The sequence below is a fragment of the Ochotona princeps genome, chromosome 12 (assembly GCF_030435755.1).
Source record: "Ochotona princeps isolate mOchPri1 chromosome 12, mOchPri1.hap1, whole genome shotgun sequence".
Lineage (NCBI taxonomy): Eukaryota > Metazoa > Chordata > Mammalia > Lagomorpha > Ochotonidae > Ochotona > Ochotona princeps.
The window spans coordinates 331,647-347,879 of record NC_080843.1 but is presented as its reverse complement, the minus strand read 5'-3'; the positions used below and the strand labels follow the sequence as shown (position 1 = coordinate 347,879).

Sequence of the window (16,233 nt, the reverse complement as noted above, 5' to 3'; positions counted from 1 at the left end):
GGCCCTTTGGATCCAGCACCTGGCTGTGTCCCAGGCAGGCATGGGGAGGGGCAGGGCCATTTGTATCTCCCAGGCCCCATGGACCTCACCAGTCAGTTGGGAGGGACAGACAGTGTGCTTGGCTGCCCAGGGCTCCGAGTCCACGCCAGGAGTGGGCCTGGGGGACTTCAGCCAAGGTGGGCCTTCCCGGAACCCTAGCACCTTCCCAAAACCCACTTCCCCACACACGATTGCCCAGACCAGTGTCCATTGGCCAAATCCCTGTCATAGCAAGAGAATGAGTGAGGTGGTTAAGGTACCAGGACAGAGATCCTGCCTTCAACAGGAAATTTCAAGTTGAATTCCTAAGCATGAAGCCTGACATGGTAGTTGGGAAGCATGGAGGCCAGGGGAGGAGTGGGCCAGCAACAGTGCCACGTGGTGGGGTCCCTGGGGGCCTCCCCACAACTGCGACCACCACACCCAGCCGAGTCCACAGCAGACACATCCACTGTCACTTCACTTCCTTGTCAAGGAGACCGACAGCTGAGGTCAGTCAGTCCATGAGGGTCTGTGTCCCTAGAAGCATCTGGCTTCAGGTGGTGGGGGGCCACGGCCTCTGGGTTGTGCGTGAAGACATTGGTGCACAAGGGTTCTCTCCCTGGGACATGAGAACATGTGATCTCTGTCCTGTGGCCATTTGGTGGCAAGTGGACGGTCACACACCAAGTGTGCGACCCCTGTCCTGTGGTCTAGCCAGCAGTGAGTGGACAATCACACCCTGAGTGTGAGATCCCCGTCCTGTGGCCTAGCTGGTGATGAGTGGACAATCAGGGGTTACTCTGAACCTTCTTGAGGTTGCAGATGGATAGGGACCTGCGTGAACATCCACGCAGACCCACCCTCACCTCGGAGCTGATATCCTGGGCATGGCCTGGGCCGGCAGAAGTCATGTGGGCTGTTGCCACAGACATGGCCAAGCCTGGGCTGGGCTATCGCATGCCTGTGATCCCTCCCTGCTGTCTGACAACCACCTTTCCCTGGGTGAGAGACTGCCCCCCAGCCTGGGCTTCCTAGTGGCCAGCCGGGGGATATAGGCGCCTGCATCATGGGAACTGCAGAAGGCAGCCAAGGCTGGGGCTACCAGCGCTCTTGAGTGCTGCCCCTGAGGGGCTCTCTCTCTCAGGGGCATCCCTGAGCTCTCTCCCCACCTGTGAAAGCATTGTCAGAGGGAAACGGGACACCTGCAGCCATAGCAGCAGGCAATGTTGCAACTGGGTCTTCTACAGGGCTGCACACAGCGCCCTCCCGGGTGCCAGCCAGCCGTGGCAGTGAGGGCACAGTGGGCACTGCCAGGCCATCCTCTGCAGCCCAGTCCAGTGCCGTCCCAGCCCCAGCAGTCTTTTGTGCCCTGGGGGAACAGCGCGGTGGATCCACAGGACCCCCTGCCAGGACCCCCTGCCGGGACCCCCTGCTTGGGGTCCTCAGAGAGGAGTCATGACAAACTGTGAGAAAAGAAGCCCAAACTGTACATGGAACACATGTCCTACACAGAACATGCTTCCTACACAGAACACATGTTCAGTGGAACTCCAGCTGCTCACCAACCAGACATGCTGGGAACAGAATGTTCCAAACACAGAACACATGTCATACGAAGAACATGTGTCCTACAGAGAACATATGTCCTACACGGAATGTACATTCTCTTATGGAACTAACCTCACTACTTCAGAGGCAGAAGACACAGAACATGTGTCCAGTGGAGCCCCAGCTGCTCACCAACCAGACATGCTGAAAACAGAACACACATTCCATGCAATATGCCACTTCCCTTGGCAAACGGCCCACAGTCCCATGGATGGACATTAATGTCTTTTCAGGAGAGGAGCAGCACCGTTCAGACATCGTGACAAACGTGTTGACCATGGAAGCCACGTGACCCACTAGGGCCAGCTCCAAAGCGCAGAGTCTAGTGCGGTGGCCATGCACCCTGCCCCTGCCACCACTTTCTTCTCGGGGATGAGCCTGCCACCTCACCACACGCCAAAGCATGTGGGCTTAGCACCCTGGGGCTCCCTGGGGCTCCCTGGGGCCATCTGCCATCCCCACGAAGCCAGGGTTACATGAACTGTGTCCAGCCCCGGGCATGGGGTGCAGTGACCCAGAGGCCAGCTGGGAACACAGCAAGCATTCCAGCAGCCCAGAGCACCCCCTGCAAGCTCAGCCTCACTCCCAACTGATGTCCCAGGAGGCCCCTCCCACAGGCGTTTGTAGCACCGTCAGGTGTCCCTTCTCAGACAGCTGTGTTCCCTGTCCTGCCCTGCTGTCTGTGGGGCCTCACAGATTATGCACATCTGGTTTCCCCATGGGCTATACCCCCCACCATGGACGTGAAGGTTCAGCACTTGGCTGTGCTGCCATGGCTGGGTTGCCCAGGCTGCCGTGGGGTCAGCAGGAGCCCCGTCAAGTGGCAGATTCACACAGCTGAGGGCAGGGATGCCCAGGACGCTGTATTTGGGGTGAGGGCAGAAGAGATGACATTGGTAGCAGGTGGGTGTGCAGCAGGGAGGGAGATGCTCGCCCAGGACAACAGGAAATGTAGGTGGGAAACCAAACTGGCCAGGACAAAAAGGTTGGCTGCAGCGGGGCAGGCACGGGAGAAGCCAAGGGGGCAACTCACTCGGGACAGGTGCTTGGGCATGGAATTCTCACTCAGGGCCAGGTGCTTGGGCATGGAATTCTCACTCAGGGCCAGGTGGTTGGGCATGGCATTCTCACTCAGGGCCGGGTGGGTAGATTTGGGACCTTCACTCAGGGCCAGGTGGGTGGACATGGAGACTCTCATTCAGGACTCTGTTGGGTGGACATGGAAACTCTCACTCAGGGCCAGGTGGGTGGATATGGGACCCTCACTCAGGGCCAGGTGGGTGGACGTGGGACCCTCACTCAGGGCCAGGTGGGTGGACGTGGGACCCTCACTCAGGGCCAGGTGGGTGGATTTGGGACCCTCACTCAGGGCCAGGTGGGTGGATTTGGGACCTTCACTCAGGACCAGGTGGGTGGACATGGAGACTCTCACTCAGGACCAGGTGGGTGGACATGGAAACTCTCATTCAGGGCCAGGTGGGTGGACATGGGACCCTCACTCAGGACCATATTGGGTGGATTTGGGACCTTCACTCAGGGCCAGGTGGGTGGACGTGGGACCCTCACTCAGGGCCAGGTGGGTGGTCATGGAGACTCTCACTCAGGGCCAGGTGGGTGGACATGGAGACTCTCACTCAGGACTGTGTCGGGTGGACATGGAAACTCTCACTCAGGGCCAGGTGGGTGGACATGGAGACTCTCATTCAGGACTCTGTTGGGTGGACATGGAGACTCTCACTCAGGGCCAGGTGGGTGGACATGGAGACTCTCACTCAGGGACTGTGTCGGGTGGACATGGAAACTCTCACTCAGGGCCAGGTGGGTGGACATGGGACCCTCACTCAGGACCATATTGGGTGGATTTGGGACCCTCACTCAGGGCCAGGTGGGTGGACGTGGGACCCTCACTCAGGGCCAGGTGGGTGGTCATGGAGACTCTCACTCAGGACCATATTGGGTGGATTTGGGACCTTCACTCAGGGCCAGGTGGGTGGACATGGAGACTCTCACTCAGGACCAGGTGGGTGGACATGGAAACTCTCACTCAGGGCCAGGTGGGTGGACATGGGACCCTCACTCAGGACCATATTGGGTGGATTTGGGACCTTCACTCAGGGCCAGGTGGGTGGACGTGGGACCCTCACTCAGGGGGCCAGGTGGGTGGTCATGGAGACTCTCACTCAGGGCCAGGTGGGTGGACATGGAGACTCTCACTCAGGACTGTGTCGGGTGGACATGGAAACTCTCACTCAGGGCCAGGTGGGTGGACATGGAACCCTCACTCAGGACCATATTGGGTGGATTTGGGACCTTCACTCAGGACCAGGTGGGTGGACGTGGGACCCTCACTCAGGGCCAGGTGGGTGGACATGGGACCCTCACTCAGGACCATATTGGGTGGATTTGGGACCCTCACTCAGGGCCAGGTGGATTTGGGACCTTCACTCAGGACCAGGTGGGTGGACATGGAGACTCTCACTCAGGGCCAGGTGGGTGGTCATGGAGACTCTTACTCAGGACCAGGTGGGTGGACATGGAAATTCTCACTCAGGCCAGGTGGGTGGACATGGGACCCTCACTCAGGACCATATTGGGTGGATTTGGGACCCTCACTCAGGGCCAGGTGGGTGGACGTGGGACCCTCACTCAGGGCCAGGTGGGTGGACATGGAGACTCTCACTCAGGTCGGCTGGGTGGACGTGGGACCCTACTCAGGACCATGTTGGGTGGATGTGGGGCCTTCACTCAGAACCATGTCGGGTGGACATGGGACCCTCACTCAGGACTGTCAGGTGGACATTGGGAACCTCACTAGGATCATGTTGGGTGGACGTGGGACCCTCACTCAGGACAGTGTCAGGTGGACATGGAGACTCTCACTCAGGGCCAGGTGGGTGGACGTGGGACCCTCACTCAGGACTGTGTCGGGTGGACACAGGGCCCTCTACCTAGGGGCAGCAGAACACTTTACTTCTCCTCGGTAGACAGGCGGTAGAGGGCGGTGCCCAGTTCCTGCAGCTGCTCCCGGTGCTCCAGCTCTTGGTATAGGCCCCTGGGGATGGCATCCAGCCCATGCAGCAGTCCAAACAGGCAACCAGCGATGGAGCCCGTGGCCCCGCTCTCACCTGCAAGGGCAAACATGGTCCAGTACCAGTGAAGCTGTATGGCCCCACTTTGCCCCTGTCTTGGGGACCCCATGCAAATAGTCACCCCCCTGCTCCAGCCAAGTACACGTCAGGGTAGAGTGAAGGAGGGTGAGGGTCTAGGCATGCTCAGGGCAGCACACCTCACCTATCTACTGCCTCAGCTCTAGTCAGGCTCAGTGGCCATGCCCAACCTGGCTCTTTTCTTGTGCAAGTTAAAGAAGTGCATGAGCAGTGTGCATGTACAGTGAGTGCATGTATAAAGAACAGGTGTGTCAGAAAGCAATGAGTGAGGAGTGTGTGTGTGAGGGAGGAGTGTGTGTGTGAGTGAGGAGTGTGTGTGAGGGAGGAGTGTGTGTGTGTCAGGGAGCAGTGTGTGTGTGCCAGGGAGGAGTGTGTGTGAGGGAGGAGTGTGTGTGAGGGAGGAGTGTGTGTGTGAGGAATGTGTGTGTGTGTGTGTGTGAGGGAGGAGTGTGTGTGAGGGAGGAGTGTGTGTGTGAGGGAGGAGTGTGTGTGTGAGGGAGGAGTGTGTGTGAGGGAGGAGTGTGTGTGTGAGGGAGGAGTGTGTGTGAGGGAGGAGTGTGTGTGAGGGAGGAGTGTGTGTGAGGGAGGAGTGTGTGTGTCAGGGAGGAGTGTGTGTGAGGGAGGAGTGTGTGTGTGAGGGAGGAGTGTGTGTGTGAGGGAGGAGTGTGTGTGTGAGGAATGTGTGTGTGTGTGTGAGGGAGGAGTGTGTGTGAGGGAGGAGTGTGTGTGTGAGGGAGGAGTGTGTGTGTCAGGGAGGAGTGTGTGTGTGTCAGGGAGGAGTGTGTGTGTGTGTGTGTGTGTGAGGGAGGAGTGTGTGTGTGTGTGTGTGTGCCAGGGAGGAGTGTGTGTGTCAGGGAGGAGTGTGTGTCAGGGAGGATGTGTGTGTGTGTCAGGGAGGAGTGTGTGTGTGTGTGTGTGTGTGAGGGAGGAGTGTGTGTGTGTGTGTGTGCCAGGGAGGAGTGTGTGTGTGAGGGAGGAGTGTGTGTGTCAGGGAGGAGTGTGTGTGTGTGTGTGTGTGTGTGTGTGCCAGGGAGGAGTGTGTGTGTGAGGGAGGAGTGTGTGTGTGTGTGTGAGGAATGTGTGTGTGTGAAGGAGGAGTGTGTGTGTTTGTGTGTGCCAGGGAGGAGTGTGTGTGTGAGGGAGGAGTGTGTGTGTGTGTGTGTGCCAGGGAGGAGTGTGTGTGTCAGGGAGGAGTGTGTGTGTGTCAGGGAGAGTGTGTGTGTGTCACAGAGGAGTGTGTGTGTGTGTGTTGGGGGAGTGTATGTGTTCCAGGGAGGAGTGTGTGTGTGTCAGTGAGGAGTGTACAATGTGTGCTGACCCTAACTCAGCCTCCCGCTGAGTGGTCCTGAGGTGACAGAGAGGGCTCAGGTCACCAGGTTCCTGCCCCCAGTGGGGGAGGGCTCTGTTATGTTCCCAACTCTAGGTGTGCTCCATGCTGTTCCTTGGTTGAGGCCACTGCTGGTGTTTGTGCTGTGAGCCTGGGGGCCCAGTGTTCTTAATCTCTCTCTCGCTCGCTCTCTCATGGCTCTAAGATGCTGCATCCCGCACCTTGGGGGCTGGGAACCCCAGATGTTGTAGATGCTTCTCCCATCTCCATCCTGGGTACTGCTGAGCTCTGTCAGTTTTTACACACCTCTCCTTAGTGGACTGTGGGAGATGGCCCCTGGATCCCTGCCTGCTTAGCCTATGTGGGAGGTCATAGGTCACGGCACACTGTGTCCCTGGGGGAACACCCTGACAGTGGTTCTGGCTAACTGAGACCCCAACCTGGCCCATTCACTGGGCATGCAGCGAGAGCGGTGGGCTGCACCCCAGTCTCTCTTCTCTGTCCTTGGACAAGCTGTGCTGGGACTTCCCTGATAAGCAACTCTAAGAACTCAAATGTGACCCACAGCCTATCTGCCAGCCACACGTGGTGAATGTGACCCGAGGCATAGCTTTCACCTTATGTGCTCCATGGGACTCGCGCTATAGCTGCCCTTGACCTGAGGCACAGCTTCCAGCCGTGACTGTGGTACATGACCTGTGACTTGGTTGGAGGGTCCAGAGAGATAGACACTCCTTCTTACCAGTTACAGTGTCACTGTTGGGTGGGAGGACTGTCAGGGACCACCTTTCTGCTTTCCCCTTTCCCAGTCTATACAGGTTGTACTTGCTTTGCAGTGAACAGACATGCCCCACCAGACTGTCCCCGGTGTTTCTTGCTGCCAAAGAACACCGTGGCCTCACCCCTTTGGTGGTCTTGGGGGGCCTGCTGGTAGGAAAAACCGCCAAGCGTGTATACGCACACATGTGGGAAGGAGAAGCTGTACCTGAAGGGGCTTGGGCTGCAGTGGGTGGAGCGAGGCAAGGCGCCACAGCAGTGGCCACAGGGCCCCAGTCTTTGGGCAGTGGATGGGACCAGGAGCTCCCTAAGCCTGGCTGAGCCCTCCGGCTCTCACTGATGCCCTGCCCCCTCTACACATGTGCTGTGGCACCCAGCATGCCGTTCCCAAGTCCTCTCCTCGCCCTCTTCCCACATCCATGGCTGTGGGTGCCATCCCTGTACCCACAGCCAGAGGAGACTCTGTCATCTGCATTGTTTTCCTCACCGCATGGCCCCAGCCCAGGCACTGCTAGGGACCCCACATGCCTCCCTTAGCTTCTTTGTCCTTTCCAGGTCTGGGAGCCCCCAGAACTCCTGCAGCACTAGGTTCAGGCCCTGGGCAGTGCTGGTCTCCCCTTATGGCCACCAGGGCCCCGTGCCACACAGTGCCAGGCACTTGTTCACCATCTATGTCAAGGTCACTCAGGGTCCTGGACTCTGAACTTTGACCTGTGGTATGTTGAGGCTGCAGAAGCAGGGACTCATGGGGTGGCCTCAGACAGACCCCAGTGGACAGCGTGCAGACTCGGAATCTTGAGCAGACACAGAAAGGGGCCTGATGACCACCCTGGCTGTTTCTGGGCAGGCACCTGTCCCCTTTGCTGTCCAGGCAGGTGTACGTTGGGAAAGGGACTAGCAGTGGAGTCAGCTGTCCTGGGACAGCTCCAGAAAGGGACAAGAGGAGCCATGTAGGGGTCAGTAGGCTGTCTGATGCATATCAGAGGTTCCTGGACACTCCAGAAGGAGGACCAGGGAGAGCACCCGGAAGCCCATGGCCATGAAAAAGGACTGGCTCACCTCCATGGAACATGGCATGGCGACACAGCTCATCCCAGCTGCTGCCTGCAGCCAAGAGAGCATCATAAGCTATCATGGGAGCATCGTGGCCACGCCGGCCCCCTCGTCCCTCAGAGCTCCACTTCCTGTAGGTCTGAAGAGAAAACCCAGGTCAAAGATATGAGACCTCCGTTTGTGTCCCCATAGTGGGTTATTCATTCATTAGCGCCATCCATCCACCCACCCATCCATCCATCCATCCACCCATTAACCATCTACCCAACCATCCAGTTACCCACCCATCCCTCCACCAACCTAACTACCCACTCACCCCTCTATCATCCAATCATCCAGCCACCCATTTATGTCCACCCATCCATCCACCCACCCACTCATTCATCCATCTATCCATCTATTTATTCATCTATCCACTCGCCCATTCATTTGTTCACCCATCCACCCATCTAACAACCCACCCACCCACCCCTCCATCTATCCATTCATTATCTATCACCCACTCATCCATCTACCTATCCATCCATCCACCCACCTAATTACCCATTCATCCCTCTATCTCTCCCACCCTCCATCTCTCCTTCTTTCCATCCATCCATCCATCCGCCTATCCATCCACTTTCCACTCTCCCATCCTTTTTTCTGCCCACCTACTCTGCTCTGAGCACCAGAGCAGTACCTGGCATTGCCTCAGTTGTCAGGCGAGACTCACCCGGTCTCTTTCCTCTGCATTGTAATTGTCAGGAAAGACAGCTTTGTTTTCTGTGTCTTCACTGATTTTTCTTTCTTCCAAATAAAATTGCCATTTAGCCTCAAAGTAAAACCAGTGCTCCTGGTATTCTGAGGGAAAGAAGAGTATGACATCATTGGAGGAGGCAACCATCTAGCTGTGAGGGGGAGAGAGGTAAGGAGTGGGTGGAGTTATCACCCACGCCTCTGCAGGTGCATGAGACACTGAGTTCCTGCTGCTGCAAGAGACGCTAAGCAACCACAACACAACCACAGTGCAGACATGGCTCCCGTCACAGGCTTGCAGTAGCAAGAACGAGGGCAAAGGTGCAGTTCTGCAGTCTCCTAAGCCTGTCCTCAAAGGTAGGTGCAACCGCAGTGCAAGTGTGCTCTCCCCGATTCTGAACATGGGGGTCATACAGTATCCCCAGTGCTCAAAACAAAGCAGAGGGGTCACACAGAGTCTCCACACTCACAATAGGGAGACACATAGAGCGTGCTCATTGTGCTATGGGTATGCTGGGGTGTGCCATGGGTATGCCCGGGTGTGCTGTGTGTGCTACGGTTGTGCTGAAGGTGTGCTGAGACATGGGGTTGTGCCTGGGTGTGGGGTGTGCTGTGGGTGTGCCGTGGGTGTGTCTGGGTGTTCTGTGGGAGTGCTCGTGTGTGCTGGGTGTGTCGGGAAAGAGTGTGCAGGGCTTACCTGCCATGTGCCGGATAGTCCTCTTGCAGTAGTCCTCAGCCCGCGGCAGAGCACGCAGCATATCCCGCCCCCACTGCACCAGGGGCTTCCCCTGAGCAGCGAAGGCCACAAACAGGGCCGTGCACAGAGACCCCAGGAAGCCTGTGGATCAGGGAAGAGAGAGACTGAGTGGTCACAGGCCAGTTGTCACACCCTGCGCCACCCAAGCCCTGCCTCCTGTTTTGTCCATCTCAGCAGGCCCCACCTCCACCCCCCTACCAGTCAGGTGGTTGTGTGTCATCCAGCCCAGCAGGCTCCACCCCCATCGCACCTGTTGGATGGTTGTGTGTCATACGGCCGCACTCGATGCTGACCTCCACGAGGGTGTCCAGTCGCTCCGGCTTCCAGTACCGCAGACCGATACACATGGCCTTGGTGGCCGCTCCGAATCCTGAGCCTATAGAAACATGAGTGCCTGAATGCAGATGGCGGTGATGGCACGGATGACTTCCTGCGACCTCCTTGTGTCCAGATGCAGGCACAGTGATGCGCTCGCTGGGCAGGGAGAGCTCAACAGGCAGAATAATGGCCAGCAGCTGAGAGGGGCTGTGACACCTGCCTGTGTCTCACTCCTGCCTGGGGAACATGAAGGACACAGCCGCCCACCAGCATGTCTAGGCACATCCCCTTTGACTCCCAGTAGCCCTCATCTACTCCAATGGCTGCTCAGGCAGGATCCACTCCCGGCTCCTGACCCTCACGATTGCCTCTCTGTGAATCCATGCAGATGTGGTCCACTGGGCGTGGAGGGCAGCTCACCATGGCTCTCAGTGCACTGGGGCCACCTGCCTGGCCTGGGCACCATGGAGTCCATTCAGCAGGGGTTCCTGCCATCATGGCTGCCCAATCTATTCTATCAGAGCTTCTAGGGAGTGGAGGGAGGGTCTGGGGGTCCTGGCCCTCCTCTGAGTGCTGGACACTGTGTCCAGCAGGCGTCTCACCTCTCTCTGGCATGGGGAGCAGCCTGCGGGGAAGCTATGGGCACCTGCAATCCTCTGACACTCTGTGCTTCTCCCTGCGGCTTCGTCATTGTCCACCCGCAGGGGCCATTTGTGGACCAAGAGCCTGACACCAGTCCCCTTCCTGTCTCCTGTGTATTGGACAAGCCACACTCTCATATCTGAACGTGCTCTGCCTGGCCCTGAGCTGCCCCTCCCAGGCCCCCTGTGGACAAGCACCAACAGCAAACAGGCCTGCTGTGAAACCACGCACGAGGAGCGTGGCTATCAGCCCAGGGTTTGTCTCTGTTGCCTGGGCTCTGCGTCCATGTCACAGGACCCACAGCAAATGGCCAAGACACCATGGCTGGGGCTGTGTGGTCACCGATGCTGGAGCACATGGGACTCCTACCCATGAGCTTGCACACACAATCGATTTCTCACACACAACCTTTCAAACTTCCATACACGCGACCTTTCACACATGTCGCTCCACACACACGGCCTTCACTCACACAGCTTTTATACAAACCTGCACACCTAGAGGAGGCGGAGGCAGCCACAAGGCCTGGGGTTACACGACGTGAGGCAGGCAAGCCAGCGGTGGGCCAGGAGACCAGGGTGGGCACATGGGAGCTCCAGGGATGCCAAGGCCAGTCTAGGGCCCTGCTTGGCACTGAAGCACTGGCCCTGGGACCACAGTTGGGATGTGGGAGGATGTGACTCCCAGCATGGTTCTAGACTGGCTGTCTGCACACAGCAGAGCTTTCGCATTGTGGTGGACCTCAGGGTGCCTGAGGCAGACACACTGACCAGTGTATGAGCACACATCACACGTCTATACTGTCTTCTCGTGTCAGTCTACGCTGCCTGCACTCAGTGTTACAAGCAGGAAAAGCTGAGGGGAAGTTCCCTGGGAGTCAGCCTGGCATCCTGGAAAAGTGACCCCACACACCCGCCATCCTTGTCTCCCCATGCCCACTGTCCTCGTCTCCTCCACACCTACCATCCTTGTTCCCCCTACCACCCTTGTCCCCCCTACCACCCTTGTCCTCCCCATCCACTGTCCTCATCCCCCCACGCCCACCCTCCTCGTCTCCTCCCCGCCACACACACTCACCCTTTTCATTGAAGGGCGTATGCCAGGCCAGCAGGTAGTTATCTGGCTTCAGCTGGGAACAGCCCTCCAGGGTGGCTGGGTCTGGCCGCCGATCTGGAAGTTTCTCCACAGCGTGCACGTAGGCCCGCACCATCTCCCGGTACAGGTCATCCAGGCACCAGTAGTCTGGGGATGAGAGGGGTCGTCAGGTTACGGGGCAGAGACTGGGGACCCCCAGGGCCAGCACAGCCCCACACTGGGATGCCCTGAAGGACAGGAGGACTGAGTAGGCGGGGAAAGGGGGAGTCCCCACCTGCTGGTTTTCCCTGGATACTCCTGGTGGCTGGGCTGGGACACCACTGGGGGCTCCTGTTTGGAACCCCAAGATTCAGCCACCTCCCCACTGCCTCTAGTTTGTGTGTCTGTGGAAAACTAGATCAAGGACAGGGACCCAGGCCCAGCAGGCATGTCAGCTGCCAGGCTAACTGCCCATTGGTGGGTGCTGACAGCAAGGCATGAGCCATCTCAGGGGATGGACAGAGGGCCATGCTTCTGGAGGCTGGACTCAGTGCTGAGCTCCCAGGGACCTACAGCCGTCCTCACATGGTGCCATAGGTGCTGAGCCTGGGGGTGGGCGAGGGAGGGAAGCAACAGATGACAAAGGCCAGTGTCACCCCCTACAGTCAGAGGTGAGGGTTGGAGGGCTTGGCACAACTTCTGTGGGGCTGTGGCCATTAAAGCAGGACTAGGTGGAAAGGGGGGAGACAGTAGGATCCCACTGTCATGCACGGGGTGCATTCCATGGCCCCAGCTGTGAGTCAGCGGCTGGAGAGAAGGGACTTGGCGGGGATGAGGCCACAGGGGAAGGTGAAACACAGTGGCCCTGAGGGGGGAATCAGGTCTGAATGCTCCGGTGGCAGGGCTCCGACATGGTCCTGGTGTTGGGGGAGACTAGCCAAGGAGGGAGGAAGCTGGGCTGCCTGAGGCCACGCCCGCTGTGTGCCTGGCATCCGGCCGGGGACCCACACATGGAGATTGGGCAGACACAGCGGGAAACAGATCCCGACATGGGCCCTGTCAGGAAGACCCCGTCACACGGGCATCATGGGCAAACACAGTCACGGCCGGGGACGGGGCATGGGGTGGCTCAGTGGCTCCATCTGCACATGGTTGCTGGCGCCAGGCACCCAGCCAAACCCTCGTATGTGTGAGAATGAACAAGCAGAGTCAGGGGTGGACACTCAAGGCAGTGCCTGAAGCCACCACAGCTTGGCCCCCCATGCTCCTGTGTGGCTGGTAGTGGCTCAAGGGAAGAAGCCTCAACAGTGCATTTCAGTGCAATGGAACACCTACCTGCCAGCAGAGGAGATCGCAAGCCAGGGACCCCGCTGTTTGCGGCCTTACCTGGGTGGGGACCGGGGCTCGCAAGGGCTGGGCCACACAGCCCAGCCGCTCCACACCTGCCCCATCTGGGGGCGGGTATGACGGCCCCCACAGCCTCTGCAGCTCACAGGGCTTCTGAGACGCTGCCTGCCAACCTTGGGAACGGGGTGCTGGGTGGACTCAGGGGGCTGTATTGCCTGCCAAGGCACTGGTGCCTCACCCTGCAGCACGCCTTGGCTGTATTGGGCTATTTAGGGCTCTTGGAGTGGATGGCATTCCTATACAATGACTTCGGAGCTAAACGGAGCCATGCACGCCAGACGGCCCAGCACAGGGGGCCCCAGTGACTTAGAGGCCTTACTGGGCAGTGGGAGTGGCCCAGGCCACATTGGGTGGTGTGAGGGGTGGGCAGCACACATACTGCTGCTCCTGTGAGATCTGCTCCATGCACAAACTGGTCCACAACCCACTCGCCAAGTGGAAGTGTGTCTCAGTTCCTCCCTACACTCTGGCTGGGGTCCGGCCTCCTTGACCCTTGACCTCACAGGCTTCTGAGCACTGTGCTGACACAATGCGGAGGATCCAGGGGCCCACCTGCTCCGTGCCAAGGCCTCAGCTGCACTAGAAGCGGGGGCTTCGCTGGGACTCCTCTCCCATGCAAATCAAGAGTCCCATCCGCCACCAGAGACCCTGAGCCACAGTGGGCAACCATGGACCAGCCAACTGCCACGGTGGGCAGCAGCGGCAGGCACCGCAGCGCACTCCATGCCTACCTGTGGTGAGGGCCTCAGCGGTGGCCATGTGCATGATGGTGTTGTCGCTCACGGGCCACTCTGCTGGGGACAGCACCAGGTGGCCCAGGCCCCCGGTGCCGTTCTCCCTGCCAGTGTGGCCGTAGCCGAGGGCATCTCCGACTGCCCCCAGCACCATCGCAGCCTGGAACCTCTCCATCCCGGGACCGGCCTCCATCCCTGCCTCCGCTGCCTCCAGCTAGCTGTACTGGCACTTGCACTGGTCACTGTGAGGCTGTCGGAGCGTCCCCCAAGTGGCTGGGTGCTGCCCTGATGTCTCCGCCCACCGCCACCAATGAGAGTGAACCCCACCACGTGGGAGGTGTCAGGTTCCCGGGTCTGAGCCCAGAGCTGCAGCTTCCTGGCCCGGAGCAATGAGGGGGTGGGGACATCATTGGCCCAGGGCCTCTCCTCTGCAGCATCCACCGTTCCGGAAATCCCTGCAGGTGCGCCTGTGCTGCCCTAGACCAGACTTCCCAGTCTGCACGAGGACGCAGGAAGCGGTGTCCACCTATTGCCCGCAGTCGGAGGACCTGAAGCTTTGTGGTGAAGCTGGCCATAGAACACGTGTGGGCAAAGGGCTCTGAGCCCTCCCGCCACCCACCTACCCCAGGAGGCAGATCTGGCCTCCACAGGGTCTAGTTATTCAGACAGTCCTGAAAGGGACCCTGCACCAAGCCTCCCTCCCACCTGCTGGGAATCTGGGCTCTAGAGGGCCAGCTCTTGGTGCGACGTCAGTGTTTGGGGGACCCCTGCTCCTGCGTGCCCTGCAGCCTGCACAGCTCTGGGACACAAGTCCCCACAGCTGGCACCGCCGGCCACCTGGATGCTCCAAGTACCCTCCTCTTGCAGTGAGCTCATGGGTTTGTGCACTTGAGGCACCAGGACTTGTGTCCACTCTGGCCCTGTGGGGTGGACGCACACGCAAGGCAGCGTGCTGCCCGATGCCGAGCAGCACGGCTCACACTCTGTCACCGACACCAGCACGTTAATGCTAGGAGCTCCTGGGGTGCGGTGGGTGGGGGTCCTGAGGTCCTAGGCCAGGCGCAGGACCCTGCCCTCTACAGAGGCCAAGGCAGGAAAGACAGCGCCTGGGCTCTGAGCCCTGTGGGAGCCTTGGCCTCAGGGAGCCCCAGGTTTGCAGCTGAGTCCGGGACTTCTCCAGCACAAGTTTCAGGTCAGGAGCATGGATACCTGGAAGGAGACCTCCACACCTTCAGGCTGCGAACAGCCACCAGAAGCTGGGCATCCGGCTTCTGAGTAGAGATGGCCCAGCTGCCCAGGAGGCCTGCTCCAGCCTGAGTGACTAGTTGGGCTCTCACACTAGTTATGTTTTCATGTGACTACTTATGTCACATAACTAGTTGTGTCCTCACATGACTGATGGTGTCACTACAGGACCAGGAGAGGGCTGAGCCAGGCCTGGGATCTCCAGTCAGAAGCCCTGACACCCTACAAGGCCTGAGGCAGGGCACCCAGGCCACGGGCTACAAATGACACTCCCTAAAGTTCGGGGTGCCTTGGTGTGCAACCCAGCCCGCCTGCTTGTGGCCCTGTCACAGGCCTGCAATGCCAAAGTTGGGGCAGTGGTCTCCGTCAGGAGAAGGGGGAGGGTCAGAGGGTGCCGGGCATGGGGCCGGGCTGCAGCTGCAGACGGAGCCAGGGACTTGGTCTAGTCCTGCCTCAACCGTGAAGTGAGGGCCAGCTGAGCAAAGGGACTTTGACATCCGTAATCTACCTCTCATTTTCATGGAAAAGTGTCTTCCCAAATGTAGTCAAATAGGATTAAAACACTCTGTAAAACTCAGGAGTTTCAAATACCCTGCTCAGAAGGAAGATGGGCCTCTCGGCTCATCGGCAGTGTAAATAAAATCTCCCAGCAAACGCACACTGCCACACCCGTGGTGCAAGCTGCCTCACTCATGAACACCAGTATGATTTCCAGGCAAAACCCGTAGAGTGTGAAAGCAGACACTGAGTTGCGGGCACAAAGGGTACACTGGGTTCCGGTGGTGCCCACCTCAGCCCTGCCCTCACAGAATAGAACGGGCACACAGAAACCCAGCCAGAGCCTGAGGGCGCAGCTCCAGGGGCAGCAATGGCCGGTCCAGTCCCACCGCAGGCCGAGGATGGCCTCTGGATGTTGGAGATGAGCTGGAGCCCTCACAGGGGCAGGCTGCCTCAGGGCCTCGCCCGTCTCCATCTCATCCTAGGAGGGCGGGGCTACCCAGTGCTGCCCACGGGTCACTCAGATTCCACAAAGTCCTCGCTGAGAACCAGCCACATCCACTGGAAGCAAAGAGAGTTTCAGGACAAGAGGGAACCCAGACCACATCTAAGGCAGCCGGCTGGGGCCACGCCATGCAGACCCGACCGGCATGAGCAGCCAAGGCCGGGCTTGAGCAGACATAGCCCGACTGACTGACCAACCGACTGTGTGTGAGTCCTGGGACATGTGTCTGAGCAGCTACCAGAGCCACTCTCCACTGCCAGTCGAGCTCCTAAGCCCAGCAGGGCTGCTGTCTGCCCAGTGGGTCCCACTTAGCAAGCCCAGAGCAGCCCTGGCAGAGTGTCCACCAGCTGGGCCTCAGCACATGG

The 16,233-nt window shown here is 59.0% G+C and overlaps 1 protein-coding gene across 1 annotated transcript; it reads right to left on the bottom strand.

Annotated features, from left to right (window-relative positions):
* Positions 1-4,458: 4,458 nt before the first annotated feature.
* Positions 4,459-13,879, bottom strand: ADPRHL1 (ADP-ribosylhydrolase like 1). The gene is made up of 7 exons (XM_004577347.2): positions 13,618-13,879; positions 11,483-11,647; positions 9,696-9,821; positions 9,386-9,526; positions 8,666-8,793; positions 7,960-8,092; positions 4,459-4,754 (listed from the first exon to the last, which is right to left on the bottom strand). The coding sequence occupies exons 1-7, from the start codon at positions 13,811-13,813 to the stop codon at positions 4,597-4,599; spliced, it is 1,047 nt and encodes a 348-aa protein (XP_004577404.2). The 5' UTR covers positions 13,814-13,879; the 3' UTR covers positions 4,459-4,596.
* Positions 13,880-16,233: the final 2,354 nt, after the last annotated feature.